At 41.0% G+C, this 25,575-nt stretch overlaps 1 protein-coding gene across 1 annotated transcript in view; it reads left to right on the forward strand.

The window, feature by feature from the left end:
* The first annotated feature begins 19,444 nt into the window (after window positions 1-19,444).
* The window catches only part of SEPSECS (Sep (O-phosphoserine) tRNA:Sec (selenocysteine) tRNA synthase), a 35,396-nt gene continuing 29,265 nt past the window's right edge, over window positions 19,445-25,575 (forward strand). Inside the window, exons 1-4 of the mRNA XM_021679410.2 lie at window positions 19,445-19,585; window positions 20,398-20,552; window positions 22,867-22,985; window positions 23,305-23,463. Of these exons, the coding sequence (XP_021535085.1) occupies window positions 19,472-19,585; window positions 20,398-20,552; window positions 22,867-22,985; window positions 23,305-23,463 (547 nt within the window). The 5' untranslated portion in view covers window positions 19,445-19,471. The remainder of the gene's footprint in view (window positions 19,586-20,397; window positions 20,553-22,866; window positions 22,986-23,304; window positions 23,464-25,575) is intronic.

Raw genomic sequence — 25,575 nt, forward strand, 5'->3', positions numbered from 1 at the left:
CCCCCCCCCCCCCCCCCCCCCCCCGCCCATGCAGGGCTCGATCCCAGGACGCTGGGATCATGACCTGAGCCTCACTTTGTTCACTTGCAAAGGTGGAGTTTCACTCACTCGACACTTCCCTTATTGAAGCATTATTATTTGGGCATTCAAATACCTAGTAGTGGCTGGGGATGCAATGATGAGCAAGCACAAACACAGTCCCTTACCGATATGAATTTCTATTTTACAGTATTGTTGTGTGAATTAAATGGGGGTAATTCAAATAAAGGGTCTGGTACAGAATACATTGGTATTGTTACTATTAACCTTAAATTGTATGTGATTCAAATGCCTAATTGAAGCAGCCAGACTAGGGACTTGGTCTTTTTTGTTGAAGATGTCTAGCTTTAGGAGGAGTGCTTGTTGGTTCTTTGCACGGTTCCCTCTGGCCTACAGAAGTCCCACCACCATCTCATTTAGCTCGGTTAACTCTGCACATCTGAGCAAATTATTAGTAGAAAGAAGGAAGGGGCCAGGAGGTACTCTCCCCACCCATTCCAGATTCCCCTTGGTTAGTGCATTCTAGGAGAGATCTTTCATTCTTTCAAAATTATCGAATATCTTTTGTACATTGGATCATGTACTAAATGCAGAATAAACAAAACAAATGAACTGTGGCCTTTGTCTTTGAGAAGCCAAGAATGTTTGAGACCCAAATTCTAAAAATGCACCAGACCTCAGAATATCTAAGAGTGTAATAAGGAGGCTGTTCTTCAACGAATGTCCCGGATAGTGTTTGGAAAAACCTAGGTCTCATAATTTTTACAAATTCAAATGCAGCTCAGTGTCGCTTGGGGATAGAATTTCCCCTGATGTCTTAACCATCTGCTAACCAACTTTCTGCCTCCGTTTGCATTCACTTTTATTTCAGCTGGACATCTCCTAACATCCTGAGAAGGAAATGTTTCTAAGCTATAAAGAAATTGGAATGTGTTTTTTCAAAAGTACGTTTTTCAACATTCAAGGAATTTCAAGAAATGTACCATTTGCCTAAGAGCAGATGATTTAAAACATCTCTCTTGTGATGGCTTCAAATAAGTTAGTGATTGGAAAGCTGATGCCTGAATATAAGGCATTATTATTCCACACTGATGCTTCAGAGGAGGGAACTAGTTAGGGGAATATTTTCATCCCAAACATTTCTCCCTGCTGAAATAAGTCAAAATACCCAATGTTCTTTGTATTCAGAGGTAACACTGGTAGCCACACGACTCTCAGTTGCTGTTAATCCCGGGCTTCTGGAAGCAATGTCACGGTGCTTTAGCTTGCTTTTCAGTTTGCTCAGCATGTCTTTGAAGCATCGCCTCTATTCGTCTCTTCCACAGCTCACTGTTCAGCCAAATTGTACTATTTCAGCAGGAACTCAACTAAATACTTAAAAGCTAGTGGGCAAGCCTTCTTCTTGTTGAGGATTTAAGCCTGTGTGTTTTCAAACAGTGATCCTCAGACAGGCAGGAACCAGCCACATGGCCTGGGGTGCTAGTTACATGGCATACTCTTGGACCTCATCCCCAGACCAAGGCCTTCTGAAATTCTAAATGGGAGATCAGATAACCTGTGTTTTAAACAAACACCCCGGTGATGCACCAATGGTTAAGATCTATGAGTTGAGGGCTTTTGCAATCACCAACTCTGTTCTGGTTGAGGCTCGTGTATTTCTTTACACACAGGGACATCAACAATCTGCGGAAGCCTATTCCCAGAAATACACCTGAACATCACCAAGAGTAAGTCTGTTCATACGATTCAAATCTTCCCAGAAAACTCTCTATCCTTTAAATATACTATGGCTTATATTTTGAAAATATCTCACATGCAATCAAGTATATCTTTCTCAATGGCTAGATAGACAGCAAACAAATCAAGTTCAAAACATTAACATACTCTGAAGGAGGAGGAGCTTGAATAGTGGGAGTAGAATTACAACTTCTGCAGGAAGGGAAAAAGCCCTCTTGGCTGATACACAGGCAAGAGCTCTTTTGGGCATTTGCTAAGAAAATTAAAAGTGTAGCACCTTCCAAGACAGGTATACCTCTGGCCCTGCTTAGGGCAGGTTACCCTCTTTCCTCTGGCCGCCTGGATGCGATCCCACTAGCTCAGAACTCCATTTCCATCTATATTGTTTCTACAAGCACAGACAGCATTTCTGCATATTTTTTTTAAACTTTTGCTTTTGACATTGTAGATTTGTAGGAAACTGCACAAAAACAAATATACGGGGAGATTCCATATATCCAGTCCTCAGTCTCTCCGAAGATAACATCTTGCACAACTATAACAGAATATCAAAGCCAGGAAAACGGGGTTGGTCATCTGCACATTCTACAGAGCTGATTCAGATTTCACCAGTTTCACTTCTATAATTTCCCACAATGTGACAAGGTCACATTGCATTTTTTTTTTTTTTTTTTAGCCTTGAGGCAACCTCCAACCACGCTGAACTTCTTGCCTGGATTGTCCAAGTTGTCTCTCAAGGTCCCAATGACTGTTTTTGTTAGTGCCCTGGTTACAAAGTTACATAAGTGCTTAGTGGTCTGACCATAATTCTAATATTCCTAAAAGCATTATTTTGAATGGACAATTTTGCTGAATGTGTGTTTTTCAGCAATAGCTATTTCATATCATAGCAAAAATATCTGGCTCCAACATAATAGTTTATTTTTTACCTATAGGAGAGCAGAAGGAAGGTGTTCTGTCTGGCAAGCGCTTCTCTTCCAATTGGCAATCAAAGTCACCCAGACTCTTTTCATCTTGTCACTCTGTCACTTTGATGGTTAATTTTCTGTGTCAACTGGGCCGGTGCCCAGATATGTGGTAAGACATTATTTCTGAGTGTGTCTGTGAGGGTTGTTCCCGGGTGAGGTTAACATTCAAAGAAGTACACTGGGTAAAGCAGATTACCCTCCCCTAGTGGGGAAGCCTTATCCAATCTCTCACAGGCCTGAATAAAATAAAAGGCTGAGTAAGAAAGAATTCTTTCTGCCCGACTGTCTTTGAGTTGGAACATGGGTCTTCTCCTATCTTTGGGCTTGGACTTGGACCAGAGCCACATCATCAGCTCCCTGGTTCGTAGGTCTTTGGACTTGGGCTGGCACCGCACCACTCGCTTGCCAGTCCTCTAGCTGGCTAACAGCAGACCTTGGACTTCTCAGCCACCATAATCATGTAAGCCGATTCCTCATAGTAAATCTCTTTCTCTCTCTACATCCTATGAGTTCTGTTTCTCGGGAGAACCCTGCCTAATACAGTCACCCTCTAGGGCCACGATGTAGTTGCAGTTTCAACTCTCTAGTGGCTGGGGACAGAGGGAACAGAAGACACAGCTTCTTCTTCTGGCTTGGACTAGAAAATGGCACATTTCACGTTCACTTATGTTCTGTGGGCTAGAACTCAGTCCTATGGCCACACCCGACTGCAACAGGGGATGAGAAAAGCTGTCTAGACCAAAGGTTCTCTCTCCTTAGCTCCCAAAAAGGGAGGTTTTCTTAAGGGGAAGAGAGGGGAGAGGGAATGGCTTTGGAGTAGGCAAAACCTAGTGTCTGAAATAAGGATGAGTGCCTAGATAAGGCTACAAACTTTCATCGTAGAATCGTTTGTAAGAAAAAAATGTTTCAACCACCTAAATAAGCTATAACAGAAGACTGGCTAAATACATTATAATGGATTTATACAACAGAAAAAAATGTGATGTTGAAAATGGTATTTTAGGGGCGCCTGGGTGGCTCAGTCTTTAAGCTTCTGCCTTGGGCTCAGGTCATGGTCCCAGGGTCCTGGGATCGAGCCCCGCATCGGGCTCCTTGCTCCGCGGGAAGCCTGCCTCTCCCTCTCCCACTCCCCCTGCTTGTGTTCTCTCTCTCGCTGTCTCTCTTTGTCAAATAAATAAATAAAATCTAAAAAAAAAGAAAATGGTATTTTAGAAGAATACATGGTTTAGAAGTACATTGAAAACATTTATAATGCATTGTTAAGTGTCAGAAGCAGGGAACAGAACATATATATGACATATTCCCTTTTCTGGAAAACAACAAAACTGGTAAATACATGCACAGAAGAGAGGCTGGATGAACATACACCACGATTTTAACAAGTGGTTATCCCTCTGTGGGAAATTACAGCTGATTCTTGTTTTTGTCTCTTTTTTAATCTGTATTTTCTAAATTTTTTGAAATATAACAAAAATGTGTCATACTTTTTTAAATAATTTTTTTATTTTTTTAAAGATTTTATTTATTTATTTGAGAGAAAGAGAGCACAGAGGGAGAGTGAGAGGGAGAAGCCGACTCCCCACTGAGCAGAGAGCCCGATGCGGGGCTCCATCCCAGGACCCTGAGATCACAACCCGAGCCGAAGGCAGATGCCTAACCCACTGAGCCATCCAGGCACCCCAAAATGTGTCATACCTGAAATAATAATTATAAAAAGTTATTTTTTTTAAAAAAGGGAATTGATATAGGTGACCATAAAACAAGGATAAAAAGAACAAGGTCACAGAACTGAACTGGTGATCTGGGTTTGAATCTTTGCTCTACCACTTACCAGTTTGTGACTTTGGAGGAGTTATCGACCTTTCTACATCTTGATTTCATCCATAAAATGAGAACACTGGTGATGAAAATATGCCCTCCCTGGCTTCCTGTGATGCTTAAATAAAATATTGTTCTTGCAGTCCAGTACTTGGCACACAGTAAGTGCTCGCAAGCCTTCACCACTGTTACTATGACCATTATTAGTAGTAATAGTAGAGTGTCTTGGGGCAACTTAAGGTCCTGGGATAACATGATGGTGTTTGAATGTTCTCTCCACTCCAGAGCCAAATATCAATCTTCGTAAAGAAAGCCCTGCTTCTCCCACATCAACATTGCTCTGGTTTCATCTCAGTTTCAGCACTATTCTTGTTCATAAACTTTCAAAGAGGTTCTTTGTTATTACCACCCAACCTAAACTCGGATCTCATTAAAAAAATTGCAAATTACAATCTTCATTATTTCACCTTACTAGAAGATCATACCATCAATCAGTCATCATTAAAGATCACTTCTAAAGAATTGGGGTTTTAAGCAGGTGCATTGACCACATTTTGCGGAACATTATCTCTCTCACCACCAGCACACACATACATATCACCGTTCCCAGTGTTTCCTTTTATGTAGGAGTAAGTCTCCTGGTTTTCTCCAGTCCCTCCCTCACTCCTCTCCCTCCTCCCAAACAGGCCTTTCTTCTTCCTTCTGTATGGGGAGACTGCCCTGGGCTGGGACTGGTTGTGGATAAATCTGGCTAATTCTGGATGCTGTATAGGAAGCCCATTTGGTGATGTCTCTGATACAGACTTTATCAGTAATAAAAATGATATTTTGGCCTCTATCTGCCTTATCATTTGTCTTATTTCTTAATTGGTTCAAAGCCTGGATGGAGAAAGCAGTTTTATTTATTGGGCCGTACTCAAAGTTCCCAAGAAAAACACACACACGTGAGTTTCTTGATAATATAACTTAGTAATAATAAAGGTGGTTTTTTGTTTGATTTCCTTCATTTTTTACTAAAGCTATGGTAGGAAGCAGGTAAGGAAGAGGGTACACTGAAATATCTAAAGAAGTAAAACAATCTGACTAGAATAGGAAAGATTAGGTGAGTGCTCAGTGTGGGTTCAGTTTGCATTTTTAGGATAGGATAGTTGCTTCTCAAACTTTAATAGTGCCAAAGAATCACTTGGGGATGTTGCTGAAATTCATATGCTGATTCAACAGGTCTGGGGTGGAGCCCAAATTCCATATTTCCAGTAAGCTCCAGGTGATGCTCCTGCCTCTGGCCTGTAGACAACACTTAAACAGCAAGTGTGTAGGATATTATGAATTGCTACCTTCCATACTCAATAATCACTTATCAACTTACTTATTTTGAAGCCTATTTACATTAATAATTATTCTGCCTAATCTAGTATTTATGACGGGCCTCCAACTTCCCAAGTGCACTTCTATCCGGAAAGCATATCCTATTTCTCACCTGCCCCTACCTTTTAATGGTTCCACATTATCAGCAAAATTTTGCCACATTAACAAACCACCCTAAAATGCAGTGGCTTAAAACAACAACCATTTACCTTTGCTCACAGTCTTGTGGGTTATAATTTGGGTTGAGCCCACCTGAGGATTCTTTTGCTGGTCTTCACTGGGCTGAGGCTTGCATCTAGGGCCAGCTGCAGGGCAGTAGGTCGCTGTTCCCCCAGCAGTGCTGACTGTTGACTGGGGCAACGCAGAGGAACTGTCCTCATCATCCAACTAGATAGAGCAGGCTTGTTCACATGGTGGCAGAAAGATTCCATGTGCAGCATCAGGGTAAGTCCAAATGTGCGAGGCCTTTTCATACCTCTACCTGAATCACATTTGCTACCATCCACCCTACTGGTCAAAGCAAATTGCATGACCAATTTCAGCACCAGTATGACAGTTACCTAAGGGTATGGAGGTAGGAGGCAGAGGCATTTGTGGTTGCTTTTGCAATTCAACTATTCAAGTTCAAATTGGCCTTGAAGGCCTTCCCCAGAAAGGCTTACCAGGCTTGTTTTTGTCTCCACACTATTGCTCTTTCCTTTCTCTTCTCCTGGAGCACTCTTCCTATTTTTGGACAGAGCTTTAATCCACTTTCAAATGCTACCTCCCACTTAAGGTTGATGTCTAAACTGAATGGGGTCTTCAACCATATAGCACATCTCATTCAGACTATTATAGTTACCTATATACAGATGGCATCCTCCTCTACTAGATCAGATATTTCTAAAGAGTTTTTGATTGTGGCTTGCCCATGTTTGTATTCCTGCAACATTCAGCAAGTAATATCAATTGCTACAGTTTATTGAGTGCTACTATTTATTGAGTGTAGTTCTTTTGTATATCTGTCATCTCGTACAAAGGAGGTATTCACATTGGCTCCTTTCTACAGATTAGGAAAGTGAAACAGAGAAGTAAAATAATTTGTCTAGGAGCACAGAGCCAGGAAGCTGTAGAGTCAGGATTTGAACCTATATCCCTTAAGTCCAAGAGCTTGGTCTTTTCAGTTAGTCTCCTAATTGAATGAAAAGCATGGTTTTGAATAGGCCACATGCAGATAATTAAGAATTGACCAAAGAGTGTTTGTTTGTCTTCTTGGGAATGCAAGTCAGGCTTTGAGGACAGAAGACAGTCCCAGAGTTAATGGGCTTTCATAGAGTCAAGCTCCGATTCTGACTCAGGTCTATAGGTTCACAAATGGTTCTCAGTTCTCTGTAGAAATGGTTCTCAGGCTCTGTAGAACTGAGTCATTGCTACGATGATTTCAGACTCACAAGCCTTGAAGAAAGTCTCGAATGCTAACTTATTAGTGTTTGGGGAGATAGAGAAGGGATAACCACACCAGCGTAGGTGTCAGATGGTCAGCACGATCTTTTTTCAATAGGGAAACTAAGGTGAGAAGGTTGCAGACTGTGTTTGGTTCCTGCCCGTTTCCAAAAACAATCTGAGCCCATTGCAAAGGGAGTGGCTATTTTTTTTTTTAAAGATTTTATTTATTTATCCATGAGAGACAGAGACAGAGAGAGAGAGAGAAGCAGAGGGAGAAGCAGGCTCCCAAGGAACAGGGAGCCCGATGCGGGACTCGATCCCAGGACCCCGGGATCATGACCTGAGCCGAAGGCAGACGCTTAACCATCTGAGCCACCCAGGTGCCCCGGGAGTGGCTATTTTTAAGTAATACAGTCACCAGTGAGGCATGATGAGTCATTCTTGATGAAAAGGCTGAATCTGACAAGCCAATGGGAAGACTCATATTGAGTCGTCAGTGCTCCATCTTTCTCGGGCAATACCGGACAAATTCTTTTCTCTCAACGTCTCTGTTTTCAGCATTCCATAGGAAAGTCACTATTGAATGGGCTTCACTTCCTTGGTTTAGGATTGTGAAGCTGACTGTATTCTGGTAACTCTGACTCTTATATTCCCTTCCCAGAATTATGATTGCAGTTTGGGCTGCTGTCATAGGGGATGACAACGCCTTCGGCTTAGTTACTCAGGGATAGGGCATTTCGTCAGTCTTTCTGTAGGTGTGAATAACACAGGCAAAATAATTATTTATTTTTGGTGAAGTGAATGGATGCTTTAAATTTGTTTTTCACTTGTAAAAAATGTGGTACATAAGTGAGATTCTGAAGGAAAGAAATGCAAACTCCTAGAGTAGCAGTTAGGATTGAGTGCAGGAAACAGACAAGACTCTAGATATTTTAACTATGAAGGGACTTTGCGTAGGGAGTAAGACGTTTACAAAATCTTTAGGAGGTCTAGAGATGTGGACTCTAGACTGGGCTTCTAGAACTGCCTCCCAGAATACTGCAGAACTGACCCACCGAGGGAGCTACCACCTCTCAGACCACCATGGGGGCAATGGGGCCAAGAAGCCATCCCTGAGACCGTTCTTGTGTCAGGAAGCCACACTGCCTCTGGACACCCAGAGGACAGACCCTAAAACCCCTCACGTCTCTGCTGCCTTGCTTGCCAATGACAACACAGTGGAAAGAAGCAAGAAAATGCCCTCCACCTTCCAAGTCTCATGCATGTACATCTAATGGGCGACACTTAATTTGCTTATAGAATGCTCGTTGGGAAGGAGTTTGGAGAATGTAGTTTGTAGTTATCCAGCCTCAGGTAAGGTCCTCGAGAAGGAAGCTGAGCGAGCCAGTCCACACACGGGTCCAGTGGCTTCCTCACTACCATGACCACGACTTGCTGTAATAGCAGAGATCATGGTGTCACATTTTCTGAGCGCTCCTCTGGGCCACATGCTGGGCTGAGCCCCTGCCATCCCTCATTGCCTTCCCCTCACTATTATGATGCCCCTTCTTGCAGAGACGCAAGCTGGGGCCTAGAGAGATTGGGTAATTCGCACGAACTTGTGGGGAGGATAAAAAGAGCCAGTTATGGACTCCATCTGTCTGATTCCAGAGCCGCTGTCCCCAACACTGCTTGACCACTCACCATTATCCCGGCTCTACCACCCGCCCTCTCTCTGTGTCAAAGGCCTGGGAAACTCATCCTCACTCTCTTTCAAGTGTCAGCAAGCCCCAGGCTCTGGGCCAGTTCACAGACCCCTGACAAGTTTCCTGCAGCTTTTCTCTTGCTCCTGCTTTTACAGGGGATTATCTCCATCTCTGCAGTTTTAGAGCTCAGAGGCAGCTTTCTCTACCTACCTCTCCACCCTCTGGAGAGAGAACTGCTTTACTCATCCCAGGGAAGGTCTTAAATTACCTTCTGCTACATCCACATCGACTTTTATTTCATCTCTCTCCATCTGAAATAGAGAAGATGAAGGCGAGACCAAGCTTTCTGAATTCTGAGTCTCAGCAAAATGTAATTACTACTTTTTTTCCCCCTAATCACAGGAGACTTCTCTGAGCAACCTAGTTACTGATTCTGCTCTTCCCCCATTCCCTCCCTCCTTCCAACTGCTCTTTGAAGCTTGATGTTGGCGTGGAAGTTATTTTGCTTCGAATTGCTTAAGAGGCCTCATTAATGAGGTTGATGACAGCCAGATCCTGCCATGCTTCTCAAGACACTTGTCATTTCCCTTACCCCAAACATTCTGGAACACATGTGAATGGAATGACAAAATGGCACGGTCCTTATTTATCTGCATCTGCCAATGGAAAATATCTCCTCCACAATTCAAAATGCCCTCATAATCTGAGATGTCACCGATTTGTTCCCCGGTGTCTGCCTTCTGTCCTCTCTCCTCACCTGGGTTCATTCAGCAACCACCAAATGATAAACAATCTTTGGAACCCATTCTTGTCGTTTCTCCATTCAAAAATGTTTGTGAATGCATCCCATGTGCCAGGCACTGCGCTAAGTGCTAGGAAGAGTAGGTGAAAAATAGAAGCTTCCAGAAGCTTCCATCTAGACATTACATAAGCAATCAATTCATAAAAGAATTTTAAGTGAATATATATAGCATTTACTTCAAATTAAGTTCCCGCTTAGATAAGACGTTCAGGGAAGGCTTCTCAGATGAGGTGACATCTATACTGAAGGGGAACTGGAAGCCAGCCATGCAAAATGAAGAGGGCAAAATCACTGAGGGCTGCAGGCAGAGCATGTGGATAGGTCCTGAGGTGAGAAAGGAAACAGGTGTGTTTCAGGGTCTGTAGGGAGGTCAGTGAGGTGGGAGCTCACCAGTTGAGGGAGGACAGTGCTTGGTGTCAGTGGGGGGCCAGACCTTGCAGGGCCTTACAGGTCAAGATCAGGAGTCTGGACTGCATGCTTAGTGTGATGGGAAAACTTTAAAGGGGAAGCATGTGATTTGATATATAGTTAAAAGGTACTTCTCGCTGCTGAGTGGGGACTGGAGTGGGATCAGGGGTGATAAGCCAAAGTGGAAGCGGAGAGACCACTGCATTTGTCCAAGGAGAGAAGGCAGAGGCCTGGTCCAGGTGGTGGCATGGGACGTGGGGAGAAATGGGTGGGGTGAGGCATGATGACATTGCTGATGGATGAGGTGTGAGTGATGCTGGAGCAGAGGCGTCTATGATGCCCTCCGCACTTTCAGCCTCAAGGAATCCCGGCACCACTATGGTGGGGTGCTCTTCTGTTCACGCAGTTTAATGGGCTTTGTGACTCAGTACACTTCTGGGCAGCTTGCCCTCTCTCCCGTTCTGGTTCTGCTCTTGTTATTCCATCCACATCGCAGTGGACAGAGCCCTGATGCTGCGTACTGACAGGGTGGGGGAGTGGGAGAGAGTACAGGCTCTGGAGTCAAAAGCCTGCTCACAATGCTATTTCCCTTGACCAGAGGTGCCATCCTGCCCGGCTTTTCTGACACTCAGCTTCCTAGCTGTAAAATGGAGAGAGGATACTCATACCTGCATTGTAGTGTTGCTGCGAGGACTGGATGAACCACCGCAGGTAAAGTTAGAGCTGCGCCTAGGAGAGGGGCTCCGTACGAATGCTTATTAGTGTAAATCCAAGGACCAAGTGCTTTTGAACTGCCTGTATTTCACTCTGGGACCGCCCTGACAGCAGGATTTAGCGCTTCAAGGCATCCCCCAAATAGACCCAAACCTAGAGTGGATTAACAAGAAAAGACTATTTTACTAAGCCTTTCACAGGGAGATGGAAGATGGGGATTTCCTCTAGAACGTACAGCATTTCACTTCAAATCCCTCATTGAAAATCTGGCCCCTGCTCTCCCTCCCTGGCCCTTCGCTGCCCAGCAACCTCCCCCCCCACACTGCCTTCTTGCAGCTCCCCTGGCCTTTGGACCTGGACTCTCCTCACTTTACCTGTAGCTTTCTTTTCACAGAGACCACTAATGGTTTTGCTAATCTCCTCTTTGTTTTCTATTTCTCTGATTTCTGGTCTTTCTTATTTCTTTCCTTCCATATTCTTGGGTTTATTTTCTGTTCTTTTACTAGATTTTGAGATAAAATCTTAGCTCAGAAAGTTTTAAGCCTTTTTTTTTCTACTATATGCTTCCCCCCCCCGACTTACCCCACTCCCTTACTGTATACTTTTAAAGTTTCCTTCTAAGTGTGGTTTTAGCTATTTCCTGTAAATCTTGATACGTGGTGTTTTTTATTACCATTCAGTTCAAAAGTCTTTTTAATTTTTACTATAAATTTTCTTTGATATATGGATTACATTTAATTTCCAAATAAGCCTTATTTTTGTTATTGATCCTTAGCTAAGTTGCATTGTGTCAGAGAGTGTGTTTTGCCTGATTTCACAGCTTTGAAATTTGTTGTGACTTGAATGACCCAGGATATAGTCAATTCTGGTAAATGTTTCATGTGAGCTCGAAAAGAATGTATGCTTTGCAGTTTGATATAGTGTTCTATGAGTGTACATTAGGTCAAGGTACTAAACATGGTGTTTACTAATTTTGGGGTTAACTTTTGCTGTCAGTTCAATATCCCAGTATGACTGTAAATTTGTCTATTTTTCCTTTTGTCAGCTTTGACTTTATGTATTTTAAAACTATGTTATTATGTATATACAAATTTAGAAATATTCTATCTTCCTGGTGAATTGAATCTTTTATCATTATGAAGTTTCCTCTTTATGTTTAATAACTCCATTTGTCTTAAAATATACTTTTAAAATCTAATATTAGTAATCTATGCTGGCTTTCTTGTTAATATTTGCAAGCTATATCTTTTCCCATTCTTTTTCTTTCAACTTTTAATTTTTTTCATAGCTTTTGGTTTTAGATGTGTTCTCAGTAAAGAGCATGTAATTGCTTTTGTTGTTAAAAATCTAGTCTCATAATCATCATCTTCTAAAAGGAATATTTAGCTCACTTATATTTAATACTGGTTTCTATGTGTCCTACCCATTTCTTTTTCTCTTTCCTGCCTTCTTTTGAACCTCTCATATTATTTTTCTTTTTTCCTGTATTCATTTGGAAATTATATAATCTTTTACTATTTCTTTATTGCTTACCCTAGAGATTACAAAATAAATTCTACATTTGCAAAAATCTAATGGCAATTGATATTTTTACTCTCTTTTGAGACAATACAAATAGCTTTGTAACAGAATTTCCCAAATTTTAATGTGTATAAATCACAGAGGACTCTGTTGAAATGGGAATTCTGACTTAGCAAGTCTGGAGAAAGGCCCAAGATTCTCCCTTCTAATAACCTCCATGGGTCACTCTAGGAGTACAAAGCCCTTAGAACACTTCAACTCTATTTACTAAGCCCCTCTGTAATTAAATGTCAATTAAGTGCTTTCATCCTATACATATATAAACCCCTCAACACGTTACTGTAGTTTTTTTTATATAGATAATATTAACCTACATTCACTCACAATTAACTTGCCATTTGTGTTGCTTTTTACCCATCTTGCATTTGATATTCCATCTGAAACCATTTTCCTTTTGCCTTAAGGACTCCCTTTAGGGTTTCCTTTCATGGTGTTCTGTTGGTGAAAATTCTCTGTTTTTATCTGAAAATGTCCCCTTCATTTTTTAAAAATAAACTTTTTATTTTGGAATAATTTTAGAATTACAGAGATAAGACAGAAGTTTCTCACATACTCTTCACCCAGTTTCCCCTAATGTTAATTTTATCTTACCATAATACATTTGCCAAAACTAAGAAGCCAACTTGACACATACTCTTGACCACACTTCAGACTTTATTTGGATTTCTCTAGTTTTCTCATTAGTGTCTTCTTTCCACTTCAGAATCCAATCTAGGATACCATAAGTGATTAAGTCATTTGAATATCACGTACACCTGATATGAGAAGGGCACTGCACCTCTGTGGTGTTCTCCAAAACCAATAACCCTAGTCTAACCATGAGAAAATATCCAACTCCAATTGTGGAACATTCTAGAAAATACCTGACCAATATTCCTCAAAATTGTCATAGTCGATGAAAACAAGAAGAATCTGAGAAATTATAATAGACTGAAGGAAACAAAGGAGACATGATAACTGAATGCAATATGCGTTCCTTGATTGGCACATTGAAAAAGGCAAAGCAAAGATCGACTACAAGAAAGCAACTAAATTTAGGTAGAATTATTCCAAGATGATATCTGGGTTAGGTACTAGTGGGAAGCAAGGGACAAAAATTTTAGTGATTGTTCTGACGTCTTGAAAAAATTGATAATCCTTACCCTGTTTGGTTTCTTTACTGGCAAGAGTGAATGTTAGAAGGGCTAGCTAGTGCACGGTCTGAGAAGATCTTCGGATATAAGACCTTCAAAGATTTTATTTAGGGGAGGGGCAGAGGGAGAGGGAGAGAGAGAATCTCAAGCAGACTCCTCACTGAATGCAGAGCCTAGACACAGGGCTCCATCTCACGACCCTGAGATCATGACCCTGAGATCATGACCTGAGGTGAAATCAAGAGTCAGATACTTAACCAACTGAGCCACCCAGGTGCCCCTGGATATAAGACCTTCAACTATAGCTTTGGATCCTTCCTTTGCTTCCGGCTTCAAGGGATATTGGAGATGTTGGGTAGCAGTTTGGTAGGATCTATCTACTTTCTGGCTTCTGCTCCAATTATTTTTTCTGCATCAGGGCACTTTGAAGGTCACAGAAAGTCAGGTATGATGGCAAGATTTTTATCTGGGAGGACAAAGGCATATATATATATATATATAACAGATACAACTTGATTACGAATAGAGGAGTCCTCTGGAACCTTAATAGTTCCTCTGTTGACCATTTAATATTACAATTCCATTTGCAGAGTAAGTCTCTCCTTATTAAATTTGCAAGGGTGCTATCACAGAGCAAAAGGTAATGTTTTTCATTCAAGGGTGCAAGCGCTACAGTTAAGGACTAGCAGGTAGAAAAAACCTGGGGGTTGTTTGAAAGACCTATTGTGTATGTTTACTCTGAGGAAGACGTTGAGCAAGGCAAGGGGTTTAATGTAGTAAGAGTAGCAGCCTTATCTACTAGGAATTGATTAGGTTGACCATCTATATTTATTCAACTTGAGTGTTTAAGGGTAAGTCAGGATATTGGGAGCTGTTTCCTTCTTCAGAGTACCCTCTTTGATCAGAATTGAGGGTTTTTCTTTGTGCCTGGTTTTTCTTTTGTAAGACGGGACATTCTTTTTGCCAGTGTCCATTCTGTTTACAACACCTACAATATCCTTGTCAAAAATAGTTGCTTGGGAGCTGTGCCCCCTAGCTGTTTGATCTGCAAGATCATAATTTTAGATTCTGTCTCATTTTTATTCTAAACCCTTCTTTTTCCCCCAAATTTTGATTTAAATCCTAGTTAGTTAACATAATATTGGTTTCAGGAGTAGAATTTAGTGATTCATCACTTACATACAACACCCAGTGCTCATCACAATAAGTGCCTTAATACCCATCACCCATTTATTCTAAACCCTTTTTAAAATGTTCTAACAAATGTTCAGCAAAGGTGCTATTTCCTTTTCTATTTTTGAATCAGGCTTCAGCTTCAGGTTTAACTCCATTGACAGATTGAGATGAAAGGGCTGTTTTTACACTGACACCTCTGTGAACTCCCGAATGTTGTCAGAGGGATTTTCTAGTCTAGCACAAAAATCTCTTATATATATATATATATATATATTACCATTTTTCTGTTTTCATGATTAAATTATGGTCCAATCAATTTTTGTTGGAAATGTTTAGGGATACTACTGGTGAGAGGCTTTGCCCTACTTTTCAGGCCTTTTTTTTTTTTTAAAGATTTTATTTATTTATTTATTAGAGAGCGAGCGAGAGAGAAACAGCATGAGAGAGGAGAGGGTCAGAGGGAGAAGCAGGCTCCCCGCTGAGCCGGGAGCCCGATGTGGGACTCGATCCCAGGACCCCGGGATCATGACCTGAGCCGAAGGCAGTCGCTTAACCAACTGAGCCACCCAGGCGCCCAAGGCCTTTTTTTTTTTGACCCTAGCTTCATTATGGACAACGAGATCCTATAGATCCCTCTCTGGGTCAATCCAATCAGCTTTTGCTATTCAAGATTTAGCATCTGTGGTCCTGACCAACATATGTATAAGCTGATGTAGGTTAGGTAACCCTGAATCATATGCACCCAAAAGAATTGTTCTAGGAATAGTTGCTGGTCTTGTTGGGGGTCTTGTAGGGAGGTCCTTAACTATAGCTCTTAATTCATCTTGGGTCCAAAGTTTAAATTCTACAGTTACCTGCATATCTGGCTCATAAGAGAGATGGATCATTAAGCAACTGACATTTTATGGTGTTAGGAGGTCCTTGGGAAAACATACAGGGTCCGCTCAAGAGGAAGAGACAGACGTAGTTGACAGAAGCGATGAAAGACAGAGATGAGAAGGATAAAGAGGAAGAGGGAAATTGGATATAGGGAGGCAAGTGGAGGACAAGGAGAGGGACGATTTACTAGGAAATGAGTCTAGTTCCTTGTTGCTTAGGCTTGTCAAATTGCTCACTAGCTTTGGCCAAAGTATCTTTTAATGAAATAATTTTTGAACCAGAATTTCTTTTGGAGGCTTCTGTATACCAATTAAAAACTGCTGTCCATTGACCTAAGAAATCCTAATTCCCCTTCCTTTCTAGGGTGCCTATTAAATACAAAATTTATTCAAGTCAAATGTTCCACAGACTGGCCACAGCTGAAGTTATGCCACTTAGAGAGCTAGCCACCAGAACTGGGATTGTAATGACAAAACATATAAGAAGCAGCAGTTTTTCCTGGAGGAGGAGTGGATTTAGGCCTGGACAACCCCAGGAGAGCCGGCAAAGCTTGGTTGAAAGTGATGCTTGTGTTCATTGTGTGTCAGGCCCCCCCCCCCACCTGAGGGCTGGCCCCCTCCAAACACTGACCCCTTGGCAGGTAGAATAGTGGAGTGAGCCCTCTCTCTGAATTAAAGGCAAATTCTCGGGACAAAAAAAAATCAAGGTGGAAGGAGTGCCTCACCCAGTTTTATTAGTGACTGATGGTGAAGTTTGTCCAAATGGATGCCCATCTGGTGAGAACTGCAAACTCACTGGTCTGTGAGGCTGGCTCAAACAACAGGCTTATAGGGCCTATGTCTGTGTTCTACCCTATCATTCTCCTTCTTATGACAAATAGTACTTTCAGATAACACAATACAAAATAAAAGTACAAAAGAGAGCCCCCCAAAAAGGATGAAAAAGAATAGCCTGATTCCACCCAGGATAGCGTAAGTAGAATAAATAGCTGAGGAACTCAATGCAAAGATAGCAGAGTTCAGACCCAGCTCTGATGATGTTGGCACAGACGTGACAAGCCACACGCAGCAAGGTACAAGGGTCCTCTGTGGGGACCACATCGGGTCAGAGGCTGGGGTCCATGGTGATGGACAGTGCAGACCGTGTCTCAGTGGAGTCTCCAGGAAAGCTGTGGCAAGAAACAAAGACCACCCAAGTAATAAACAGAGACTATTCATTCAGAGCTTACTAGGGCAAGGGAGTTAGTCACCATCACTTGCATTTGGCAGACTCAAGGGCAGCCAGGGAAGTGGAAAAGCTTTATGGTGAAAAAATGGGAAGGGTTCAGATGTGCTCTGATTGGGGGTTGTTGGCAAGGGGAAGATGGAGGTAGGCTAATTAGAAAAGAGCATCTTAGATCATTGGTTTAGGGAGAGCATATTTGGCTTTCTCTGCTTGGTCCTGAGTTGGAAGCGAGTGAAAAAATTGGGAAGCTGGCAGGCATCAGCTGAGTCCTAACTGTTCTGGCAAGATTGCTGCAGGGGTTTTGGTTTGGCTTCCTGGGCTACTTGCTGCAGAGATTATGGATGGGGGTATTTACCCTCTCAGACAGGGTCTGGTCCTTGTCCAGTCTATCAAGGGAAGATGGCATTGTGCAATTACATCTCATTTAATCATCATAACGATCTCCTCCATGTCTCTGTTTTACAAGTGAGGAAAGCAAAGCTCAGGGAATATGAGTAATGTATCCAAAGTCACACAACTAGTTAACACAAGCAAAATTCAGACCCATGAATGTTGGATCTATTCTTAACCATGTTACGTCTTATAAGGGCAATGAAATTATTCTGATGTTGCCCTATTAAAGATATTAGATGCTCACTAAGTACTCCTTGGGTGAGAGAATGGATGAAAATAATTTCAGAACACTTCTTTCGCAATTGCCTCCAGAGCCTGTATTTTTTTTTTTTAAATAACTTATATGAAGGCAGAGCTTGATGATGGATTTAGTTTCTAGAAACAAAGATTTTTCCAAATTAAGACCAGTAAAGAAGGTGAGAGAAACTGCTGGCTCAGAAACCTAGTGTGTCCACTCAGTAATGAGATGGATCTTGTGATTTTTGCACATTTGCCTGTGATCGCCAAATCAGCTTTGAAGGCTTTCCCAAAGGAGAAGTTGCAAGAATAGTTGTATTTGGGGAGTAAGAACTCTTCACAAGTTTAAAGGTTGATGCTTACTTAAAAAAATAAGCTAAATTCTCATTATTTTTGTGGTTTATCTTTCTGTGTAATTTTACAAAGTTCTCAAATGGTCTATCATTCAATAAATATTTGTCAAATATCTATTATGTGTTTAGTTCTGTGCTTTGAACACAGATATCAAATATTGCCTTTGTCAAACCGGCTCACAGTCTAGTTGAGGAAAACAGAAAATTAACATCTGGAATGCAGTTTGACAAGTGCCAGGCTGACAAATGGTGGGTATCGATACCCTGGGAACATGTAGCTAAACATTCCTGGGAGTGGCAGGGAGGTCAGAGCCTGATCTGCAGCATTTGTTGATTTCCACGGTGTAAATACTCCCACCATGGCCAATTTCAAACTTCCAACATGATGCCACTAAAAAGGGAGTTGGAAAGACATATGCAGCAGTACACCACTATGCTGTATTTCCACTGTCCAGATACAAGAGATGTAAATGATCTCAAAAGTGCAGATAACAGTAAAGTGTAGAAAACATAAGTAGGAAGTGGTAAGTTTGTGTATTTACCACGTTTGCCTTTCATATAGTTTACTGTAAACTTACATAATCTATTGTTAAAAAGCAGCTGTATTTTAAAACCAGCTCACAAAATTCCTGAACATTTAACAATCAGCTCTTGCAAAGCAAGTATGAACCAGTTCGAGTGGACTCCAGCACACCACTGAACACGAACAAGGTCCGGAATTACTGTAGGCTCACCTAAGCAGAAGAGTGCAAGGAAATTGGAGGCAGGGATCCTACGTTTTCATTTCTGTATCTCCCATACCGAGCGCTAGGTTGTTCAATGGTCAGAGCTATTTATTAATTCAGTATGAAAAATTTTTTTTTAGCCCCTACTATATTCTGGGCACCGTTCTAGGCGCTTGGGGGGGCACAGCAGCGAAAACCAAGTCCGTATCTTTCGGAAGTTTACATCCATAGGTGTGTGGGTGTGGGGTACAAAAAATGTAAAGTCAGGTGGTGGGTGATAAGTGCTGGGGCTAAAAATTCTGTAGTGCAGAGGACGAAAGGAGTGAGGCTCTGCTATTTCATAGCGGGCTGTCAGGCAATAGAACATGTTGAGACCTACGAAAGTAAGGATGAAAGATTCTAGAATATGAGAAATACGGTGTAAGACTGAAGCACAGACTGCGCAAATCTCACCATTCAACGGGGTTGGAACACAGAGTAAGCTACGGAAGTTTTTCTGCAGAGAAGCCCACACAGTTCCCCTTTACTTTCCCCAGCCCCTCTGCACAAATGCAAAATTTTCCTTCAAGTCCGTCAGGAACACTCTCGGACACCGGCTAAACGCAACGGACACCCCCGCGCATGACTAAGTCCACGGTTTCTGGCGCACAAGGTAGGGCGGTTTGCGCATGTGCAGAAGCGAGACAAGATTTTTGTCCCAAGGCCTTGCCGTACCGTCCGGGCGGCGAGTTGCATCCTGGGTTCGGTAAGCGCGCACGGCGTGTGTCGAGTGTTCCCTCGCCACTGTCGCCACTGTCGCCACCGCCGAAATGAACCGCGAGAGCTTCGCGGCGGGCGAGCGGCTGGTGTCGCCGGCTTATGTGCGACAGGGCTGTGAGGCCCGCCGCTCGCATGAGCACCTCATACGGCTGCTTCTGGAGAAGGTACCGAGCTGTCGGGTCCCTCCCCAGCTGCCGCGCCCCCCACAGCCTCTGGCTCCGCCCGGCGCCCTTTTAGTCCTGCGTCCTGCCCACCCGCTCCCGTCTGTCGGTTGAGACCTGTCCCCGGAGTCTCTCGCAGCTTGGCGTGCGTTGTGCTGACTTGCGCTCAGTTCCTCAGCCTGACCATAAACCAGCAAAACCCAGAGAGTGTTGTTAGGGAGCTTGTGGGAGTCCGGATTTTGAGTCCTGTTTTTCCCGAACTTCGGGGTGTGGAAGGGAGGGGAAGTCCCAGTTGCTTTACTGTTTTGTTTGCGAGAAGGGCAAAGTTCGCATCTTCCGTCTTTCACTACTCCCAAGGGGGACGCTTTGTGTTTGTAAACCGGGATATAGTAACTCGAACCAAGAACTGCTGCAGAACCTCGCAGGTCTCGTTCCTGCCAGTACCCCGAATTTTAATTGCACTCAAGTTTGACAAGCCGTAGTCTTAGCAGTCCGGTTTGAAGAATCGTCATTGAAGATACGGTTTTTGGTTTTCAGTTACCTTAACTGCAACTTCAAACTGAGTAAATGTCATCGTATTCATTTATTATCCCTTCTGAGAATCTGTAGATAATTGTAATGCAGTGTAACAAATGTTTTGCCTCTTCGAGGTTTCTTCGTTGTGCTGAATTTATGTCTGAAGTTGAGAAAGCAAGAAGCATGGCAAAATACACATTGCAGAGTTTAAAAAAATTCATTGAAGTACGGTTCTAGGGGATGGTTTTCTGAAATAAAAGTTTTTGTTTGTTTGTTTTTGCTTTTGTTTTTTTTTTCAGGGCAAGTGTCCAGAGGATGGTTGGGATGAAAGTACACTTGAACTTTTTTTACATGAACTTGCAATCATGGATAGCAACAATTTCCTGGGCAATTGTGGTGTGGGAGAAAGGGAAGGGAGAGTGGCATCTGCCTTAGTTGCTCGGCGTCATTACAGGTATATTTTTAAAGTAGAAAGCCTTTCTTTTTTTCTTTTTTTTTTTTTTTTTTTTTTGTTAAAAACCATTGTGTTAATACTAATCATATTAAATTATAAAGTATCTGTTGGTGACCTACTTCTTCCCTATTCAAATGGGCATATAAACCAGATGCAACAGGGAGATGGAAACAGTTTGAGTAGTTGCTTTTCAAGACAGTCCGGTGAAGGTTCTAGTTATCCTGTCATGTTCTGGGTGTTTAATAACAATACTGCCTATACACTTAACATAATAAGCTTGTTTGGTTGTAAGAGTTTAAAATATGTTAAGGTTGTTTATAGTTTGCTGTATTTCTTTTCTGACATTGCAAGTTTTTTTAGAGAATGATACGTAGGTAGAACTTTAAAATGTTCATCAGTATCTAAACTGAATCCTATAAATAGCTTTCTTTGTTGTAGTAGATGCAGGAAAGGTATGCTAAACTTGATTTAAGATTATTAAGTCACTTTTTTCTTTTGCAATATTTTAGAAAGCTTTTCATCAATCTGCTAACCATTTAATTGGTAGTGTTTCCAAATATCATCTCTGTTCTTCCAGTTTTATGCGAAATATAGGTAAACTTTTAAAAACTCCTGTCTTGAAATTTTCAGTGGTGAAATTTTCCTGTGGATAGTAGAATTTTATTTCAATCAAAACCATTGCAGTCAGAACTAATGATAATGAATCTAGAACTTGGATGAAAAATTCATGGTTAAAATGGGCTGATAACATGATTTATAATATTTGTAAAAAAATGCTTCGTACATTAGGTTTCAGTGGTGATGAAATATGACACTAGTGTTCTCTGATAATCCCAGAGTGACGGATTTCTGATCTAACTATAAAGTACAAACAAACTTTTAATTTTGAAAAATATTCAGAGGTATCTTGCAAGTGTATAATGTCATCTAATTTAAAATGAATGGATTTGCACACTGATTTTCAAGGAGTATATACAGTTGACCCTTGAACAATATGGGTTTGAACTGTGCAGGTCCATTTACAAGTGGATATTTTTCAATGAACGCAGGACAGTATTGTAAATGTATTTGCTCTTCCTTATGATCTTCTTAATAACATTTTCTTTAACTTGCTTTCTTGTAAGAAAACAGTATATAATACATATACAAAATATGTGTTAATCAACTGTTTATGTTATTGGTAAGGCTTCCGGTCAACAATAGGCTATTAGTAGTTAAGTTTTGGGGGAATCAGTTATACATAGATTTTTGACTGTGCAGGCCTCCCCTAGCCTCCCCATTCAAGGGTCACCTGTAATATTTTTTTTTTTTTTAAAGATTTTATTTATTTGACAGAGAGAGACACAGCAAGAGAGGGAACACAAGCAGGGGGAGTGAGAGAGGGAGAAGCGGGCTTCCCACAGAGCAGGGAACCCGATGCGGGGCTTGATCCCAGGACCCTGGGATCATGACCCGAGCCGAAGGCAGACGCTTAACGACTGAGCCACCCAGGTGCCCCACACCTGTAATATTTTTTAAATTAAGGCTGTATTTGAAATAGCAGCTCATCCCCATTGGAACTTAATCCACTGCTCTGGTTAAGGAAATGGAAAGAAAGAAGGGAATCTAATGTTGCATATATTCTGGTTTTCCATTCCTGCTAACAAACCACCTCAAAACTTAGTGGCTTAAAACAATAATTTAGTACTAGCTCTCACAGTTCTGTGGGTTAACTGGGCTAAGCAGGATGATTATTGCTTCCAGTCTCTCATGCAGTTGTAGTCAGATGTTGGCTGAGAGTTTAGTCATTAGGTTCAACTGGGCAGTTTATCCAGGTTGACTCACTTAGACCACTGGGAGCTCAGATGGCTTCCGCAGGTGGGATCTGGCATGGCATCTGGATTATAGGAGGGAGCTCCCACAAGAGCAAGCCCTTCAAGAGGCCAGGTGAAGCTTTAAGGCTTCTTTGACCTAAATCAGAAATTCCAGAACATCACTTCCACTAGATTCTTCCTGGCCAAGCAAGTCACTAAAGCCAGTGCAGATCCAAGTGAAGAGGAATTTGATTCCATCTCTTGATGTTGGCAGTAGTGTATGGGCATAGGGAGAAAAGGAATTGATGGTGGCCATCTTTGGAAACTAACTACCACAATGTAATTGATGAATTTGTTTCAATTTAGGGTATTTTTACATTATTAATAGTTTATGAAATGTATCTGTAATAGTCAAGTGTTGCTTCTGCTGTTTTTTTGATTATTGTATCTGTATACTTATACAGTGGATTACTTAGAACACCGAATATTTTTGTTCATTTGTTGGCCCATTTTTTGCTTAGGTTCATTCATGGTATTGGACGATCGGGTGATATTTCTGCTGTGCAGCCAAAAGCTGCAGGTTCTAGCCTTTTGAACAGAATTACCAATTCTTTGGTCCTGGACATCATAAAATTGGCTGGTATGTATTATATTAATCATAATACTTTTGGGTGACTAGCCACACACACCTTTGCTTAATATCTTTTATTAATGCCTCTTTCCAAACAGGTTCTAAATGGCTCTTGAAAAGACATATTTTTAAAAACCCTTTAGAAAAAGATAGAAAATCAGAGCCATAAGCCTGGAGGATGAATTTGGCAGTGAGCTTCCTGAGGTCGAGTACAGAGGAAGCACTGTCTATAACTCTTATATTTGATTGAAGAATTCTATCGTTTCTTCAAGAGGGATGCTGGTTTTTCAGTGGAATAACTAATTTCTCCTTTACTTCTTATTTTTAGGTGTCCCTACAGTGACCAACTGCTTTGTAGTTCCCATGGCAACTGGTATGAGTCTAACCTTGTGTTTCTTAACATTACGACACAAAAGACCAAAGGCAAAGTATATTATATGGCCGAGAATAGACCAGAAGTCCTGCTTTAAATCCATGATCACTGCAGGTAAAAGAAGAAAAATGACATATATAATGTAGAAAATTCACCCTTTTTATATAGAGGTAGATGAATGAAAAAGAAACTGTGTTCCTATTCCACCTTTTTATTGTAATAAAATATACATAATAAGATTTACTATTTTAATAAGTTTTAATTAATTAATTTTAAAAAATTATTTATTTATTTGAGAGAGAGAGAGCAAGCATGAGCAGGGGGAGGGGGAAGAGGCAGAAGGAGCAGGAGAAGCAGATTCCCTGCTTAGCAGGGAGCCCAATGCTAGCTTAGTCCCAGGACCCTGAGATCATGACCTGAGCTGAAGGCAGACGCTTAACTGACTGAGCCACCTAGGCGCCCCAATTTTAATAATTTTTAAATGTATGGTTCTATGACATTAAATACATTCACAAGGTTGTGCAATCATTAGGTAACACCATCTCCAGAACTTTTTCATCCTCTTAAACTGGATCTCTACCCATTAAACAATAACTCCTCCCTCCCCACTACCGCCAGTTCCTAGCAATCACCATTTTACTTTCTGTCTCTATGAATTTGACTACTCTGGGTCCTTCATGTAAGTGGAATATACAGTATTTGTCCTTTTGAGACTGGCTGATTTCATAGAGCACAATATCTTTAAAGTTCATCCATGTTATAGCATGTATCAGAATTTCTTTTCCTTTCTAAGGTTAATACTCCACTGTATATATTTATATCTCACATTTTGTTCTTTCTTTCATTCATTGATGGACACCTGGGTTGCTTTCACCTTTTGGTTCTTGTGAATAATGCTGATGTGAATATGGGTGCACAAATACCTGTTTGAGTCCCTGCTTTGAATTCTTTTGGGATATATACTCCGAAGTGGGATGGCTGTATCGTATGTCCCTATTCTTTGAAATGGGGATGTGATTACCTGTCATAAAATTGTTTTGATATTAAGCAGGATGACATATGAAATACCCAGCAGTAATCCCTGGAGCATAAAGGGTGCTAAGGGGCTTCAGGAATGGTGATTGTATATACATAAGTAGAATACATATAAATTATTACCATAAATCGGAGTGTAAGGATCCAGGCATCATTACATGGAGGTGAGACAAAAACTTTACGTTGGTATTTTAGTATTTAGCTTGCTTAAGTCAAGGTGAATTTGAGAATTTAAGGTTAATTTTGAATAGCTTCAGTATGATATATGAAGTGAACTATATTGGCCTGTAATTAAACCGCATAAATAATCCTAAAGAAATTCATGTAAAGGGATTCATAATTAGGACATATAGTAGAAACTGATAGACTTTCAAAAGATATACTCATTTACTTTAAGTGGTATAAAGTTGTCAAGTCTGTTTATTTACATCCTGTTAACCAAAGAACTACTATCAAACTTATGGGAAAGATTGCCATATTGAAAAATTGGAAAATTTTCCAAAAGATCTTAGGATTTGTACTAAATTTACAGTTTATCCTTTCTTAGGATAGCCTATATTCTTAGGAAGCAAGATAGTTGTATTCTCAAAAAAACCTTGCATTATAAATGTTTGAAAGCAAAAATAGGGTTGGGTCTAGAGAATTTGAAAAATAATAGAAAATTAGCTGTCATTAGGAAGCACTACTTATTTAAGTTTTGTTTGTTTTAAAAGCTATGAAGGTATAGATATAAAACCTGGACATCTCTGAACCAACATAATTGATCATTTTATAGTGGCCAGGTTTTTATATTTCTATAGATAGAATGCAGACAACTTGACATGGGTTATAAAACATAGAAGAAAACTACTTGCTCACAACTGTGCTTTAATTTGCTGTGTGACCTTGGGGAAACCACTTAATTTTCCTGAACTTTGGCTCCCTTATCTTTGAAATGAGTTAGTTGAGCTAAATGTTTTCTAAATCTCTTATAGCCCCTAAATGTATGAGTCCAGCCTGCTATAGATTTGCTTTTTGGGAAGACTGAAGATGTGACTGCATGATAACTTTACATGTAAAATTTCCCAAGTTTATTTTCTATCCAGTTTGTAAGACTCAAGCAATTAGATTTTACTTTTACCCTAAGTACTTACTAGCATTATGAAATATTTAGTTATCTAAGTGCTTTGGGCATTGTTTAGTCTATATATT

Source organism: Neomonachus schauinslandi, chromosome 2, assembly GCF_002201575.2.
Source record: "Neomonachus schauinslandi chromosome 2, ASM220157v2, whole genome shotgun sequence".
Classification (NCBI taxonomy): domain Eukaryota; kingdom Metazoa; phylum Chordata; class Mammalia; order Carnivora; family Phocidae; genus Neomonachus; species Neomonachus schauinslandi.